At 38.7% G+C, this 15,056-nt stretch overlaps 1 protein-coding gene across 1 annotated transcript in view; it reads right to left on the bottom strand.

The window, feature by feature from the left end:
* LOC126094552 (protein groucho) overlaps positions 1–15,056 on the bottom strand; it is a 701,311-nt gene that overhangs the window by 29,712 nt on the left and 656,543 nt on the right. The window contains exons 14-16 of the mRNA XM_049908986.1: positions 14,346–14,595; positions 10,501–10,680; positions 3,150–3,434 (exon numbers count right to left, since the gene is read on the bottom strand). Coding sequence (XP_049764943.1) covers positions 3,150–3,434; positions 10,501–10,680; positions 14,346–14,595 — 715 coding nt within the window. The remainder of the gene's footprint in view (positions 1–3,149; positions 3,435–10,500; positions 10,681–14,345; positions 14,596–15,056) is intronic.

Here is a 15,056-nt window from a genome sequence, read left to right as displayed (position 1 = left end):
AGATCACTACCGTTCATTTTTAAAGGCTTCTGTGTTAGATAACTAGACTGCCTCTTTCTGTGCAAACAGCAACTGGACCTGTGAACTACTTTTACACTATGAACAAATAGCAGAGGGGTAAACAGCACTGACACCATACCAGAAGAATGTCATACTTCCAAGAAGTACTGAGCAAAGCTGACACAGGCTCATCCTTTGCCAGCACATCGTGCTGACGTGCAGTCTAGTACACCGTGGCTGATCCTGCTATACAGAATTTGCAGCTAAGTTAGCCCCTCTCTTAGCCGTAAGATACAGTATATCCCTCAAAAAAGAACTATGCCCAATGGCTGGAAGGAAGCAGAAGTCACACCCACCTACAAGAAGTGTAGCAAAAGTGATCCACACGGCTATCTTCTGATTTTACTGACATCCATGTGTTATACGATTTTAGAAGAGATTCTGAACTCAAACATAATGAGGTATCTTACACAGAATGATCTCCTCCACACCAACCAAACTGAATTCTTAAAACATCTGCCACATGAAGCACATGTCACACATTTCTCACATGACAACTGGAAAGTCAAGGATCAAATCAATAAACTGGATGCAGCATTTTTTGACCTCTCAAGGCCCAGTACCACACCAGTGCTTATTAGAGAAAGTATGATTATATAGGGTATCGAAGGAAATTTGTGACTGGGGGGGGGGGGGGGGGGGGGGGGGGGAGGATATTAGTGTTTAACGTCCCGTCGACAACGAGGTCATTAGAGACGGAGTGCAAGCTCGGGTGAGGGAAGGATGGGGAAGGAAATCGGCCGTGCCCTTTCAAAGGAACCATCCCGGCATTTGCCTGAAGTGATTTAGGGAAATCACGGAAAACCTAAATCAGGATGGCCGGAGACGGGATTGAACCGTCGTCCTCCCGAATGCAATTTGTGACTGGACTGATAGTTTCATGGTACAGAAGACACAGCAAGTTATCTTGCAAGGACAGTCATCAAGAGATGCAACAGTGACTAAATCTGCCCTAGAGAAATGCATTGGGACCCTTGCTGTTCAAATTATATATTAATGACCGGGTAGACAACATTAATTCTAACCTTGCAATCTTGCAGTAATGCTGTTACTTATAATGAACAGAAGAAAGTTGCACAAACACCCAGTCAGATCTAGATAAGATTAGTGGTGCAAATATTGGCAGGTTGTTTTAAATGTTCCAAAATGTTAAACAGTTCTTCAAAAGCACAAAAATGTTACAGCCACAACTAGCTGGTTGAACCAGACATAAGACAAGTGGCAAATTTCACTTTTTTCTTAAGATACTACGAAAATCCACTCAATTAACAAAAGAGGTTGATTGTAAAGCATTTGTGCAACCCACCTTACAATATTACTCAAGTATCTGAGACCTATACCAAATAAGACTGGGCTAACAGGAGATACTGAATGTACGCAAAGAAGGGCAGCACAAATGGTTACAGGTTTGTCTGACTCATCAAAAAGTGCCATGGCCGAGATGAAAAAGTTTATTGCAGAAGTCAATTATCCTAAGAAAGATTACTTACAAAGTTTTAAGAACTAATACCAAGAGAGGAATCTAGGACTGTACTACAGCCACTGAAGTATTATTCACATAGGCACTATTGAGAAATTTAATTTTATCCACATTTTGCAGCTTCAAACGTGACTGTATTCAGTACACTGGAGGTATGGATTTAAAAATGCCTTCAGTCACATCTTTTCGTGTTTTAGTAAATACACAACGCATTTTGGACACTGTGGGTCCATCATCAGGTGTAATTTGTCTTAATACATGTTTTATTTCACCTCATTCAAGATAAGAAATAAAACGTGTATTAAGGCACATTACACCTGATGATGGACACACAGGGTCCAAAATGCATCCTGTATTTAATAAAACATGAAAAGTTGTAACTGAAGGCATTTTTTAAATCATACCTCCACTGTACTATTGAGAAACGTTAGACCAATTGCGGTGTACACATGGGCATTTAAGCAGTCAATCTATCCACACTCCATTTGTGAATGGAATGACAGAAAACACTATGAGATGGTACAATGGGAAGTACCCTCTGCCATACTCTTCCCAGATGAAGACTAGAAACGGCAGAGGAAGGTGGAGAGGGAGGGAAGGGGAGGGGGAAGGGAGGAAACCAGCCATGAAGATGATCAATATCAGAATCAGGGCACTGCTATTACTGGCAATGTTAAAGCATTCACTTCAGAATTGCTGCTCCAACATCCAGTGTGTTCTTAATGAGTTTCTGTGAGATATTTCCTTTGCTTTGCACATTTGAACCATTTCCTTACCATTTGCTTTTTTCACGGAAAACTGCAGCTCCTCCACACAATTTCAGTGTGTCATGACTACTACAGTATTATCATTAAATTGAAGAAGTATATTTTCACTGTTATCTCTAAATGAGAAGTACCTATCAATAGAAAAAGTCTGTGATCAATGAATATCACTGCAGTATGAAGTTTTCCCACAACAAATGGTTCACATATTTTTTCAATGTGTAGAATGTCATCCATTGGCACCAACAATAGTATACTACTGCTCCCAAGCTTTGCCTTATGTTGCAATATAGGAGAGGATCTACAGTAATTTCCGGAAGTCTGGAACACAAAGTGCTTTCACAGCATAAAAGAAGAGATGACCACCACATGTGAGGCATTAGTAACTTGTCTGCAAGCAGTATAACCTGTACATCACCTCACCTGCACACTTGCCAACAGTGTGTCTATAGACAGTAAAACTTGCTGTGCAAAAGACAGCAGTCTAGCAAGATGGTCGCAATCCAAATGCAATGGTAATCCAATTGCACTGGTAATGTGCAATGGCGTACACATCGTCTCCATATGTACAGTTCTAGTTGCTTGTGATACTTTTGAAAGTAAAACACAAAAAATGAACATTTCTTACCCAAGATATTAATGATTCAAATTGTCATTCCAGTAATTCATATTTTAAGTTATATTTCACCAATGTGATGCTTTTGTAGCTAATTTTATTGCAAAAATAGAGCCTCTTTTGATGTAGTTTCTCACATAGTTAGTCTAACATCTCTAATAATATTATATTCACAACACTACTTATTACATACTATTCCACTTCTTCCACCACCCGAATACCACAATACCTCAACATTTGAGTTCTCCATGCCGACAGCAAGCCACTCTCCTGTTGGGCAGTAACCAAGAGAGAAGATCTGCGATGAGAAGTCATGCTGTTGCAGCTGTCGTCCTTCCCTGAGGTCCCAAGAGCGTACTGTGTTGTCAAGGCCACCTGTCCACAGTTTTGTGCCATCCGCAGAAATATCAATGCATGAAGCACCGTCAGTATGACCTTGAAATTGGCGTACTAATGTCTGATTGTGCAGATCCCAGACAGCAATATTCCCATCAGAACAGCAACTGAAACATACCTTATAGAGAACAGTACTCTATTAGTCATCAATCCACCAATACCTTTAACCACTAAATGTATGAACATCTAACATCTGCTACCCCCCCCCCCCATCCCACCCCCACCCCCAAAAAAAACACTACACTATTAGGAACACTGACCCATAAACTTAAATATATAAAAAGGAAGAATTATTATAAAGAATAGAGAGACACATCTAGGAGATATTTCCTTAAGTTGTGTTAAAAAGAAGATGTACTGTCTCTCATGCATTTAATATTGGTCAGTAGGGAATTGACAATTTTAGTAATAGCATACTTTATCCCCTTTTGGGCTAGTGACAGAGATGCAAGTTCACAGCAGATGTCATGCTTTGGCTATAGTGTAAACCATTTCTTTCATAGTAAGGAATTGTTTAGAACAAGACACACATGTGTTGTTGTTGCTGTTGTTGTTGTTGTTGTTGTTGTGTTCTTCAGTCCAGAGACTGGTTGATGCAGCTCTCCATTCTACCCTATCCTGTGCAAGCTTCTTCATCTCCCAGTACCTACTGCAACCTACATCCTTCTGAATCTGCTTAGTGCATTCATCTCTTGGTCTCCCTTACTTTTTCCATTTGCAGTTGCTGTGGGAAGACACCGCACGATAGGAATGAATTGCATATGTCTAATAAAGGAGAGAGTGTCTTGCTGTTATTTTTATAATATAATCTGGGATATCATCAATACCAGTTGAATAATTACTCTTCAGTGAATCAATGGTATTTAGGAGTTCTGTTGGGGCTATTGGACTGAGAAACATGGATGTATTGTGTATTTCAATAGATGGAAGTTGTTTCAGTGTTGCATTAGCCAGCAACAGTTGCATAATGCTGACACACAAATTTATGGTATAACACATTAGAGAATTAAAATATCCAAGATATTCCGATTTAGATACAGCAGTCTCGGCAAATAATTCTTAAGGTGAATGCTGATGATTTTTTTTTTTTTAATTGCTTGGAGGATGTATCACAGTTGGGCCGCATATTTTCCCATATGTTGTAGACGTATCAAACAGTAACACCTATGCAACTGAAGTGGCAATTTGGAACTACAAAAAGTGAACTTCAGATGTCTCCAATGCTGACAGACATTTAAAAAACTACTTCAGTATGAAGTTGTGTACTATAAATTCCCTAATATGAGTAGAACTGCAAAGAAGTGGTTTCTGACTGAGGAAAAAACATAAGTACATCACAAACTCAGAGACAACAATTGAGTACTGAGAGAAAATATGCCCAGTCCCACTACTACAGGATCTTCAATTACCAGTAATGCTGATCAGTTACTCAATGAGTATTACCTCTTTCATAAACAGAAGAATGATACAGGCCATGTTAAAAATCTCTTGGTCACTGTGCAGGGGCTCTGTATAGTATTATGACTCAATATTTTACTCTACTGGAACAGTAAGACTAGAAAACATTGTTGGTGACAGTACGTTATGTTGGAGGGGAATATGGATAAAGGACATAGAATAAATTTCCTGATTCTATTACTGCATGCAAGTCAGAGCACAAACTAACTGAAAAGTCCTTCAACTTACAACACTTGAAAAACGCTGCAGTGTCAGACCCCTTAAACAGACTGTAATGAAATTGTTGAGGCTTTCGTGACCACTTGTTGACAAACGTGCTTGTTGGCCTCTGCCTCAGGTTCTTCAGCTGACATTTTTTTGGTGAGTTTTCTAACGTTTCGCCAGAATGATTGGCTTGCATTGCCAAAGCTTCACACTCCACCAACAAACATCAGCCAAAGAGCCCAAAACACAAACCAACAGACAGTTTCTCAGACTGCAATGCAGTCATACACTGAACTGCAGCTGTCAACAGGGGTTTTATTTCCACAAATAAAACTTCGGCAGCTGGTTTTGCAGAAAATGTTGTTGTTGCACAATAGAAAAAGATGAATGGAATGCGCATATTATTAATATTAATCTGTGATAGATGTACAGAACATACCCCTCTGTACCCACATTTTTTTCTACAAAGAGAAGGTTCAGGAGGGGGAGGAAGACGATTTTCTTTATTCACAGCTGCAAACAATGTGTGCACATTAATACACAGTAAACAACAAAAGGCCCCTTTCGACTTCTAACGATATTTGGTATGTTGATCTGATGTATGAATATGTCTTTTGAATGTTCCTTTGGAATTATGTTACAGTCAAACATTAGAGATGGAGGCAACGGTTTGACAATGAACACAAACATACAAAACTATGCAACTCTGTCAGAAACTTAAATAAATATATATAAATAAAAATCAGTTGCCGCAGGTATAAAAGATCATCACTTGAGAAGGGCTCAACCAATTTGGCCGATTCAAGGTTTGTAACAAAGAACATTTTTGGAAAATCCACTGGAAAAGTTGGTAATATGGATGGTGTTTTTGTATGAAAATCTCAACGAAATAAAAATGACAGCTGGTTTGACAGTTCTGCTGTCACATGTTTTCAGAACAAAAAGAATGTTATGATCAGTTTGATTGTTCTGCTGTTGCATTTTTACATGCTACTTAATATATATTCTGATGAACAATGGCTATATATTTTTTTAATATATGTGGTGCAGGAATGTATATATAGTAGATAAAGGGGAAACATTGGCAAAAAAAAACTCTAAAAATCCTTGATCGATTTACTTCAAATTGTGGCATGATACTCTAATAAAGATTCCGATGAACACAGGCTACACATTTTTAAAATATGTATTTTACATAAATATGTATGGAATACATAAAGGGGAACCACTGTTAGTAAAAAATCTCAAAAAACTCTTGACCAATTTGTTACTTTTACATGATATTCTAATAAACTTTTGTACAGATAGAGGCTAATATATATGATAAATAAATATATTTGTAATATGAAAAGGACAAACATAGTTAGCAAAAATCTCAAAAACCTTGACCATTTTGCATCAAACTCTTGCAGGATACTCAACTAACACTCACATGGACATAGGCTATATAATTTTTTGAACAATAATGGACAGATTTTCTGTTAAAGCCAACTACGAGAAAGAGAATGGTGTGCTGCAAAAATTGGCAGTTTGATTTTCTTTTTTGTAGTCAGATTTAACTTAGATATCATGACCTTTAAACCATTAGACAAAGAGTTTCTTCATTTCTTTCACATTATATGTAATTTTAAACAAACAATGACAATACATGACAGTGTGCCATTTTGTTTTCTTTGCTGCAATCAGTTTTAAGAGGAATGTTTTATTTATGGCTTCTGATCAACTTCTGATTAGAATACTACAATAGAATCTGAATCATCTGAAACTTTGCAATCCTACCCCTTCACAGATTTAAAGTATGAGAAATATTGTCATTGAAGCTACTATCCTCACAGATCCAGCAGTTGGAGAGGTCTCTCCTGTACCCCTTATATTACTCGGATTTACCCATTTAGTTTAAATGACTTCATTTCCCAATCTAGGTTTCGTTTGCAAACAAGGCCCAAAGTCAGAGAGAAAGAGGACATGGACCGATGGGAGAGGGGGAGAAAATGGACACAGAGAGGGGGAAGGAGAAGACGAATAGAGAGAGCGGTGAGTAGTAGATGGAGAGATATTCTTTTTTTTGGTGGGGGGGGGGGAGGAGAGGATTGAAGAGATGGGCAGTGAGAGAGAGGAGAAGAAGAGGTGGACGAAGAGAAAGAGGGAAGAGCAGGAGATGGACAAAGAGAAGGGGAGGAGAAGACATACAGAAAAATGGGAGAGGAGATTAGGATGTATATTCAGTGCCCACATATTTAGCAATTGGAAAGCATTGCCGGATTCACTAATAATAAATAAATTGAGTTGCTGGTCCTTTATACCAAAGCAGTGTTGGAACTGCCATTAAGAGAGCCTACAGTTTCGTTTACTTACTGGTGTGCGATTTTTCAGACCTTCAGTCAGGTCCAACTGTGATGTTAACCAAATGCGGGGAGGGAAAAAGGATGACCAGAATTAACAAGCCATAGATAGTACAAGCTCAGGTTGGGCAAGTAAGGGCAAGACAATCAGTCATCTCTGGTACTTACCTCATATCACCTACAGAAACTGCAGGAAACCTACATAAGAATTTCTGGATAGAATTTTGAATTCATAATCTATTGAAAGCAAGTCTGAAGAGGGAGGTAGGGAGGGCATATGTGTGTGTGTGTGTGTGTGTGTGTGTGTGTGTGTGTGTGTTTACACTCTAGCTTGAAAAAGGATTGCTCCAAAAGCTAGTAAATATTTTTTTTCCCTTTGTGTGTGTGTGTGTGTGTGTGTGTGTGTGTGTGTGTGTGTGTGTGTGACTCAATGCTTCTGTTTTTTGGTGAGTGATCTCCTTTACTTCTAAAGTATTTATATTCTACCAGAACTTTCCACAAAGACATATTAATCAATGTGCCACATCACTAAGTGTTTTCGTATGTATCACTTATTCTTTGTTTAAAGATGGCAGGGTCGAGGAGGGGGAGGAGGGTGGGAGGGAGAGGGAGGGGGGGGGGGAGAGAAGAGAGAGAGAGAGAGAGAGAGAGAGAGAGAGAGAGAGAGAGAACCTCTTAAAACCCTTTAATGCTTTATATTCTTTCTCATCCTTTCCCCTCCCTATATATTATCTGCCACAGTGCATCAAAAATATCATGAACAGAATACACAAGGGATGCAACAGTCCAGATATCTGGGTGGTTATTGACAAAAAATATGACTCAACTGATCCACAGAATTGGGGGTATTCTCCACCATTACTATTAAACTGCCGAGGGTTGAAAACTCCATTGCTCAACTTCTGAATGAATTGATGAAATTTCTGATGCCTAAAGATGTTTGCTATGATAATAGTGTTTTACTTTAAACTGATGTGGCTGTATACATGAAAAAAATAATTCCAAGATAATGCAGACTCCTTTTCACAGTGTTGATGCTCCGATCGCAAACATGAAATAAGATTTTCTTAGACTAGCATGCAAAGTTAACTCTTTCACAACATGGCTCAGGAAGTTACCCTATCCCCTTATCATATCATCATAGGCTTCAGTACATGGTGAAGTACAGCTAAGTATTATGCATACAGTTTAAAACTGCTTATTAAGCAGCAGTTAAAATACGAGGTGCATTCAAGTTCTATGGCCTCCGATTTTTTTTCTAATTAACTACTCACCCGAAATCGATGAAACTGGTGTTACTTCTCGATGTAATTGCCCTGCAGACGTACACACTTTTCACAACGCTGACGCCATGATTCCATGGCGAAGGCTTCTTTAGGAGTCTGTTTTCAGCACTGGAAAATAACTGAGGCAATAGCAGCACGGCTGGTGAATGTCCGGCCACGGAGAGTGTCTTTCATTGTTGGAAAAAGCCAAAAGTCACTAGGAGCCAGGTCAGGTGAGTAGGGAGCATGAGGAATCACTTCAAAGTTGTTATCACCCTGGTGAAACAGCACACGAGCAGCCCTTCTCAGACGTTTTTGTTGCAGTGCAGGAAGGAATTTGTTCTTCAAAACATTTTCGTAGGATGCACCTGTTACCGTAGTGCCCTTTGGAATGCAATGGGTAAGGATTACGCCCTCGCTGTCCCAGAACATGGACACCATCATTTTTTCGGCACTGGCGGTTACCCTAAATTTTTTTGGTGGCGGTGAATCTGTGTGCTTCCATTGAGCTGACTGGTGCTTTGTTTCTGGATTGAAAAATGGCATCCACGTCTCATCCATTGTCGCAACTGACAAAAAGAAAGTCCCATTCATGCTGTCATTGCACGTCAACATTGCTTGGCAACATGCCACACGGGCAGCCATGTGGTCGTCTGTCAGCATTCGTGGCACCCACCTGGATGACACTTTTTCACATTTTCAGGTCGTCATGCAGGATTGTGTGCACAGAACCCACAGAAATGCCAACGCTGGAGGCGATCTGTGCAACAGTCATTCGGCGATCCCCCAAAACAATTCTCTCCACTTTCTCAATCATGTCGTCAGACCGGCTTGTGCGAGCCCGAGGTTGTTTCGGTTTGTTGTCACACGATGTTCTGCCTTCATTTAACTGTCGCACCCACGAACGCACTTTCAACACATCCATAACTCCATCACCACATGTCTCCTTCAACTGTCGATGAATTTCAATTGGTTTCATTCCACGCAAATTCAGAAAACAAATGATTGCACGCTGTTCAAGTAAGGAAAACGTCGCCATTTTAAGTATTTAAAACAGTTCTCATTCACGCCGCTGGCGGTAAAATTCCATCTGCCGTACGGTGCTGCCATCTCTGAGACGTATTGACAATGAACGCGGCCTCATTTTAAAACAATGCGCATGTTTCTATCTCTTTCCAGTCCGGAGAAAAAAAAATCGGAGGCCTTAGAACTTGAATGCACCTCATACAGAGGTTGATTCTTCAATTGCCATTTTGTGGGATTTGCATTCTAACAGAAATTTGAGATTATACCTGGTTTACATAAAATCAAATTTCACATTAACAACGAAGGTAATCAAAGCTTTTTTAGAAACTTCCTACTTGCTTTTGACTGATGCAGTTGGTAAGACTGATCATGCCTTTGCAGCACTCTGGAAGGTAGGCTGAAGTAAGGTCAAATACAACTGCACAAAAAAGCACTTCTCAATTTGCAACAAACCACAGTTGCAAAGATATGTGGAATATTCCTGCTGCTTTGAATGGTGACACTTCTGCATCATTTCTCATGGACTCACAATTAAACAACTGACTATATTTAAATGTGCAAGACTGCCAACATGTACCATGGACTACACCCTGTAATGTGAAAAAGTCTTGTTCCAGGACCATCATCACTCTTTTATGACTGACAGCCTAAACGTGGTCTTCACCATTCACTGTAATGCAATATTATATTTTACCACATAAAAATCCACATTCTAGTCATTACATCTGAACAACCTGCATAAGCAGAAAAATTTTAGGAAAAAGAATAAGTCACTACATCTAAGTACTCATTGAATTAAATATTTTTCTTTTCTTCTCATAATTTCAACAAAAATAAAATACTGATCTTAAATTACAATTATGCATGACATTACTTGAACTTCACTGACCTTCGAGTCTGGACTAATTGCAAGAGCATAACATGCTGGTGCATTTGAAGTTAGTTCAGCCTTAATACGTGGTGTTGGTGAGGCCAGATCCCATATGCTTAAATTACTTGCCTCCCCGCCAACAATTAAAGTTCTTCCATCGGGCAGCAATTTAACTGATCTGATGTAATTGTCTCTTTGCTGTTTGAAACAGAAATAAGGGGAAAATATAGTTACAGTCAGAATGTACACTTATAACATACTTCTTTTCCTACAACAGCTGCAAGGAAAAAAATGCTTTAATAATCCTAATGTTGTAATAAGTGACTGAAAGACAAAGCGTAGTAATTTATACAGAGAGAGAGAGAGAGAGAGAGAGAGAGAGAGAGAGAGAGAGACTAATATTACAGGTATTTTTCTCCAACTAACTAGAACCTATTATTTTGTGTGTTATTGTGTCCATTCAGGATATAAGTACGAGAAGAATTTGAAAAGTCCATGCAAAGTCCGAGAGATGGCACCACCGGTTCGTATCGAGGTCATGTTTAGTTAGTAGCATCTTTGGAAAGAACAGAAACCAAGTTTCAGCCATATTGGTCTATTTATTTGTGTTTGGCATTTGTGAGAATCAAGGAAGTCTAGTGATTGTCAAAAAATGGATGAAAAAGAATTTCGTTCGGTGATTAAACATTACTTTATGAAAGGCAAAATGCCTCAGGAGACTAAAGAGAAGCTTGATAAACATTACAGTGACTCTGCACCTTTGATTTGAACAGTTTATAAGTGGTTTCAAAATTTTCAGTGGCCATATGGGCACAAAAAAGTGTTACTGAACATTCTAGATGCCCTGTGGAGGTTACGACTCCAGAAATCATTGATAAAATCCATGTCATGATGATGGATGACAGAAGAGTTACGGTGCGCGAGATTGCTAGTGCTGTGGGCATCTCAAATGAATGGGTATACAATATTTTGCATAAACATTTGGACATAAGAAAGCTATCCGCAAGATGGGTTCCATGATTGCTCAAGCTTGACCAAAAACGGAATCATGTGAGGTGTTGCAAGGATGGTTTGCAGCTGTTTAGGAAGAATCCGGAGGACTTTAAGCGTTGTTTTTGTCACTGTGCATGAAACATGGATACATTACTATACTCCTGAGACCAAACAACAATCTAAACAATGGATTACCAAGGGAGAATCTGCACCAAAAAAGGCGAAGACCATTCCTTTGGCTGGAAAGGTTACGGTGACTGTCTTTTGGGATTCGCAAGGGCTAATCCTCATCGACTATCTGGAAAAGAATAAAACTATTACGGGTGCATATTACTCATCATTATTGGACCATTTGAAAACCAAGCTGCAAGAAAAATGCTGGCGAATGGGCCGCAAAAAAGTCCTTTTCCATCACGACAATGCACCAGCACACACCTCAACAGTTGTGGTCGCAAAATTAATGGAAATAGGATTCCAGCTCATTCCACATCCCCCCTATTCTCCAGACTTGGCACCCTCGAACTACTATTTGTTCCCCAATTCGAAGAAATGACTGGCGGGACAAAGATTTTATTCAAACGAGGAGGTGATTGCAACAACTAATAGCTATTTTGCAGACTTGGACAATTCCTATTATTCAGAAGCGATCAACAAATTAGAACAGCATTGGACAAAATGTGTAAATCTAAAAGGAGACTATGTCGAAAAATGAAAAGGTTTATCCCAAACACGTAAGTAGTTTTTATTTTTGCATGGAATTCTCAAATGCCCCTTGTATCTAGATATTTATTGTCAAGGGAAATAATCAATTTTTGAAAATATAATGTAATTGGATGGATAAAAAATCTACTCACCAAGCAGAAGCAGGAGAAAACATGTGTAAAAGATAGGGAAATGCGGAAGCTTTTAGTGCCAGCAGCTCCTTCTTCTGGCAGAAGGGTTGCAGGAAAAGGTAGAAAGAAGGAAAGAGCCTGGCAAGGTTTAGTAGGTGGGAAGAGTTACAGGAAAGTTGCCCAGAACTGCGGGTCAAGGAGATTTGATGGACAGGCTGAGAAGGAAAGACTGATTCAGCCTTTCCTTCTCATCCCAACCAGTAAGTTTCCCCTGACCTGGAATTCTGGCTGACTTTTCAGTAATTCTCTCCACTTGCTAAGCATTGCCAGTCCTTTTTCTTCATCTCTCTTCCTTCCCCTTCAATCTTTCTGCCAGAAGAAGGAGCCACTGGCTCCAAAATCTTACACATGCCCACAACTTTTATATGTGTTTTCTCTTGCCACGGCTTGATGAGTAAATTATTTATCTACCCAGTTACATTAAATATTTTATTTGTAATACATTAATACATAAAAAGTAAAATGTAAGCGATAAAAACTTGTAGGTGAAATGATCATGTCTGCTATACTTCACTGGATTTTTTTGAATTTGGACTGGCAATAATTAGAAATTGTGGTAACAACAAAGCCAGAACAGTTTCATTGAAACAGTAGTTACTAAAAACTGCTAAAAACATAATATAACAAAATATATGAACTTTGGTACAACATTAACAGAAAATAAAATGCCACGAAATTTGTTGATATATGGACAGTAGGACTGCAGAATCAACAGATAAATTTTATCTTTGAGAGATGACAGTTAAATAGACAAGTTTTATCTTTGACAAGGATTATCTCTGGTGATCTACCAACATGATATTTATGTGAAACGTGATTTATTATTCTCATTACATGCAGTGTACAAATCACTGAATCTGTTGTACAGGAGAAAAGAATATAATGATTGAAAAGAATATAATCACTCTCGATGTGCCTTCCATCAGTTGGCAAGACTTAGTAGAATCAGTAGCACCTCTGAAGATGGCAAATGCAGCTCTGGACAAAATGTCAAGAACAAAAAACTTTCATGGCCCACAACCATACAATCTGGAAGAGTCACAAGTGATAAAGACAACCAGCTGTGGAAGCCTTCATTGTATGATTAAATACAGGCTTATACCAATAAACAAGATGTCATAACCAAGACGAATATAATGTGTCATGGTATTTTTGGCTAACAACCAGAGTCAGTTTTCTGGTACCATGTATAAACGGTACAACATGCAACAAGAAAAACTGGAGAAACTTTACATCCTTTCCTGAATTCCAGGACATAGTTCTATATTTTGGTGCAAAGTCATCGACAACATAAATCTAAATTAAGGTAAGATAATATCATGTTCATCCTCGAAAAAAAAAAAAAGAAAAAAAACTGAGTTTTTGGTAGATGCCGTTTGTATCACACATTTTCAGAATTTTTAAAATATATAACGGCATTGTTCTCTTTAGTTGTAGACACAATACCACAAAGAAAATATTTGTTTTAGACACTCCCAACTAAAATAATTTGAATTCAACTTTATAAGAATCCTTGCAGTTGTGTCAAACATTTGTGTCATGCACATCAGTCATTAATTATTGACAAAATTAAAATATGAGCTCTGTGTGGTAGTTTTAGCTTTAATTATCACCTCAAAAAAATAAAGTGACATAATAAAGTTTTCTCTCCAGTTCTATAGTAGACTCTCAGTTTGCCACACAATTTTAATCTGCCAGGAAATTTCAATTAATTGTTCGTTTGTTTGCAAGTACATTTCTGCAGTTTTGTCAGATGCAGTACCATACCATGCTGCTAGGAGAAACCCATTTTGTTGTAGCACCACTACTGGCAAGGTATGGTACTATGGTGTGGGGGCTTCACTGTGAACCAGGACTGCCACATGTACATGCAAACAAACAAAAAATTCTTTATTTTTTCAAGATGATAATTACAACAGTATAACAACTCCATGTCCACAAAAACCATACCCACAACTTTACAAATACCATACTCACAAGACAATCAAGCTGGGACACAGGGCTTTTGGAACCAGGTTGACTGATATCCCAAACTTTAACACAGCCTTTTCCACCTGTGTACACATACTTAGTTGGATTGCTTATAGTAACAGCACAGACCACCTCACCATGTGCCAATGTATTAATTTGCCTTGCATGCCTTGGAATCCCTGGACCAATCAGTGCATCTGTGGGAAATGGTACAGGCTGCAACTGTCCTTCACCATTCATATGGAAGGAGTAAGCCCTGAAACAAAAGAATATTATTTGCTTTCTGAATCCTTTGTGCTGTAATTTCTTGCCAACTTATGTAAATTAAGCTTAACAGTAAAAGTGTGATTAAAGGAATGAATTCAAGTTCATAAAATTTTTAGGCAAAACTGCTGGCCAATACTTATTTTCAGGAAGCAAAATATTTAGTGCTGCTGAGACACAAAAAAAAAAAAATAAATAAATAAAGAACACCACCCTAGTTGTTAGTACCTTTCACAAGGAAGATAGGGGGATAGGTTGGGGATGTTTACAAAATAAGTGCAAGTCATTCCTTCCTTTTTAACCTTCCTAAAACTATCTATCTCTCCTCCCCAAGGGAGGAACTAATAATTCCAAAAGCTAGAACAGTGTTGTAACATTATGGACCAAGATCACAGCCCAGTGTCATAACTAGGACATTAGCAGCAGCAGTTAGCGACCTGCCTAAGCAGCACC

Source organism: Schistocerca cancellata, chromosome 8 (genome assembly GCF_023864275.1).
Source record: "Schistocerca cancellata isolate TAMUIC-IGC-003103 chromosome 8, iqSchCanc2.1, whole genome shotgun sequence".
NCBI lineage: Eukaryota > Metazoa > Arthropoda > Insecta > Orthoptera > Acrididae > Schistocerca > Schistocerca cancellata.
Note: the sequence above shows the minus strand (reverse complement) of the source record. Positions and strands in the feature narration are given on the sequence as shown.